Raw genomic sequence first — 1,357 nt, forward strand, 5'->3', positions numbered from 1 at the left:
GGGGCGCTCTTTTGTTTTTTTTTTTTTTTTTTTTTTTTTTCTTCCCCCCCTCCTCTTTTCGTGTGTGTGTGTGCGTGCGTGTGTGTGAGAAGGATCCTCCTGGTTACCGCTGTTATTATTTTCCCTTAGCAGGGAGACCACACAAGCCATGGCTGAGAAGAAGCAGTCTGGCCGTCAGGGCGAGGAAGAAGAAGTGCCAGCCTTCTTTAAAAACCTGGGCTCTGGTAGTCCCAAGCCCCGGCAGAAATTCTGTGGCATGTTCTGCCCGGTGGAAGGTTCCCTGGAGAACAAGACCATCGACTTTGACTCCCTCTCGGTGGGCCGCGGATCTAACAAAGTCGTGGCAAAGCAGAAGGATGTTGCCCACCTGGGTCCGGATGCTCCGTCCGTCTATTCCAGGCAGAGCGGGAAGGGAGGGGAACCATCTGTTGATTTCGGGAGAAAGGTGGAGATCAGGAGTGCCACTGGGAAGGAGGCGCTGCAGAACCTGAATGACAAGGTGGGTACAGATATATGTGTGTGTGAGAGATGCAACTTGAACACGCGATAGGCTGCAGAAGGGATGTGTCCTTTCCACCCTGCAGTTTCTTGCTTTTATGTCACTTGCATGTATGTGGCAGTCAATGTCTTTCTCTAAACAGCAGCATCTCTCCTAGAGCCGTATTGCCAGACCTCTAATGTTATCCGTGTGCTCTCTGCAGGTGTGTGTATATGTGCACAGGGAGGAGGGCAGAAGAAGAAAGGAGCCCCCGCACCCACAAACACCCTCCCTTTCCCGACCCTGCCTTCCTATTTGGTGATAGAGATCGACTTTTTTGTTTCTTAGGCGATTCCCCCCAGCACAACGGTAGCAAAATGCCCCACCCAGCTAGTGAATGCAGCTCACGGGAACAGAAATGCAATTGTTCGCAAAAGAGCATCGATGAGCCTCCACCTACAGGGATCAAATCCCTGCAGGCTTCTTCCAGGGGAAACTCCTACCCCCTCCTTCCAGGGGAGGACAGACCAGAGTCACCCCTGGGAGCTGTATTTCAATACCAATTTTGACCAAGGCCTTTGGCTACAGTGGGAATTTTTGCCTCGGGGAATATCTGGGACTTACACAGGAATGTGGTGTTCTCGTAGAAACCCACTGAACTCCTCCCAGTCTTTTAAGGCTCCTGAAGCTATTTTCTCACTCTCTGTATGGGTCATGGTGTAATAAAGCCTGTCCTCTTCTGGAAGCAAAACCCATTTGACCCATAGGTCTAGCTGACCATGCACATTTGTTTTCCTTGATAAATAGATTTAAGCAAGCTTTATTCAGATCTGAGCCATGAAATACGGTGTATTCCTCTGACAAAGCTGGCTCATATGC

General features: G+C 50.1%; 1 protein-coding gene across 1 annotated transcript in view; it reads left to right on the plus strand.

Moving 5' to 3' along the window:
• Positions 1–141: 141 nt before the first annotated feature.
• Positions 142–1,357, plus strand: part of DPYSL2 (dihydropyrimidinase like 2) — a 55,986-nt gene continuing 54,770 nt past the window's right edge. The window contains exon 1 of the mRNA XM_035891392.1: positions 142–499. Within this exon, the coding sequence (XP_035747285.1) occupies positions 149–499 (351 nt within the window). The 5' untranslated portion in view covers positions 142–148. The remainder of the gene's footprint in view (positions 500–1,357) is intronic.

The sequence above is a fragment of the Egretta garzetta genome, unplaced genomic scaffold (assembly GCF_000687185.1).
Source record: "Egretta garzetta isolate BGI_Z169 unplaced genomic scaffold, ASM68718v1 scaffold233, whole genome shotgun sequence".
Taxonomy (NCBI): Eukaryota; Metazoa; Chordata; class Aves; order Pelecaniformes; family Ardeidae; genus Egretta; species Egretta garzetta.